This window comes from Amphimedon queenslandica, unplaced genomic scaffold (assembly GCF_000090795.2).
Source record: "Amphimedon queenslandica unplaced genomic scaffold, v1.1 AMPQUscaffold_2549_Cont25449, whole genome shotgun sequence".
In the NCBI taxonomy this organism is placed as follows: domain Eukaryota; kingdom Metazoa; phylum Porifera; class Demospongiae; order Haplosclerida; family Niphatidae; genus Amphimedon; species Amphimedon queenslandica.
This window is the reverse complement of record NW_003557116.1, coordinates 1-1,308: the sequence shown is the minus strand read 5'-3', so window position 1 is coordinate 1,308 and position 1,308 is coordinate 1. Positions and strand designations below refer to the sequence as shown.

The following is a 1,308-nucleotide window of genomic DNA, read 5'->3' as shown; positions in this document are numbered from 1 at the left end:
TATCTTTTATTTTTTTTATAAGTGGATTTAAATTTTGGTAAAGCATCGTTCTATTTGCAAAAAAATTTAATAGGGCTCTGTAACAGCATGCACCTAATCAAAATTTTACTAAAAGTTTTAAATTTTTTAGACTTAATTCGCTAAATTGTAACATGGTGCATTTTTAGCTAAACAATATTCTTAATTGAGGATGCCCCTTTAATTATGATCTCTAATTGTTTTCAGTGGCACTGGTTGCTGATTGATTTACCTGACTTGATGACTAACCTCATCTCTCAGTCGTACCAATCTCTTGAGTTTCTCTCCGTCTGTGGCTCTTGTAAGATAAGAAGTATCGCCACTGTACGTGACTTCATCACCTCTCCTGGGGACCTGCCTTCATCGTGGCAGCCACCTCCTTCTGTTCCTCCCTTGAATATTTATGTAAGTTATATTAATTTAGTATTTTAATATAATATTTAATAATTGGTGATTTCTTTTTTCATTAGGTGGTCAATTCTAATCTCTTTTCATCATCTGTACCTCATGCTCCTCAAACTAAAAGTAAAAAACTTTAAATTTAATTATTATAATAATTATGATAATAAAAGGTGAGGCTGCTTCAATGCATATTGCTTTTGGTGAGAAGATTGCCATACCCAGTCATGTGGCACGGACTGTAAGCAAAAATAATATTAAGTATTTATTATAATCAGAAATTTGGGTTGATTTTAGCAACCGTGCAGCATAATAATTGCACTTTTGTATTTGTAGCAACAAAGAAAAGTTGAGGCTTCTAAGCAACAGACACACTCACTACCCACAGGTTCTAAGGCTAACTCAAGAGCAGCTGCACTACGACCTGTCACCTTAAAACCAACGGACAATATTTGCATAGACTCAACCGTAAAGGAAAAAGAACTTAATTCACAAGCTAGTCATTTTGCTTACGTGTCACCACCTCATTCTACAGCATCATCGAATAAGACCCACTCCAATTCTCAAGAGACTGATTCTCGGAAGACTCAGTCTCATTCTCGAGAGGCTCATTCTCATTCTGAAGAGACTCATTCCCATTTTCAAGCACCTGAAAAAGTTTCACATATTCAGACTCCAACTGTTCATTCTGGTACCAGAGAGCGTAAATCTATAAATCTTGAAGAGGACTTCCTCTCACTGTCTGCCATCAATGGAGGCTCACCAAGAAGAGATCTTCTTGCTAATAACGAAGTAAGTCCTACTATTATAGCATAAATGGACATAATTACAAGAACAGTTGTTTACCACAAGATTCATATATAAGTCTTGAGCCCCTTACATTGGCAGTGC

At 35.9% G+C, this 1,308-nt stretch overlaps 1 protein-coding gene across 1 annotated transcript; it reads left to right on the top strand.

Annotated features, from left to right (window-relative positions):
- Window positions 1–201: 201 nt before the first annotated feature.
- LOC109593192 (uncharacterized) lies at window positions 202–1,209 on the top strand (the record flags this gene model as incomplete). The annotated part of the gene is made up of 4 exons (XM_020008387.1): window positions 202–423; window positions 489–543; window positions 591–658; window positions 754–1,209. Coding segments are annotated over exons 1-4 (798 nt in total), but the record flags the coding sequence as incomplete, so codon positions are not given.
- Window positions 1,210–1,308: the final 99 nt, after the last annotated feature.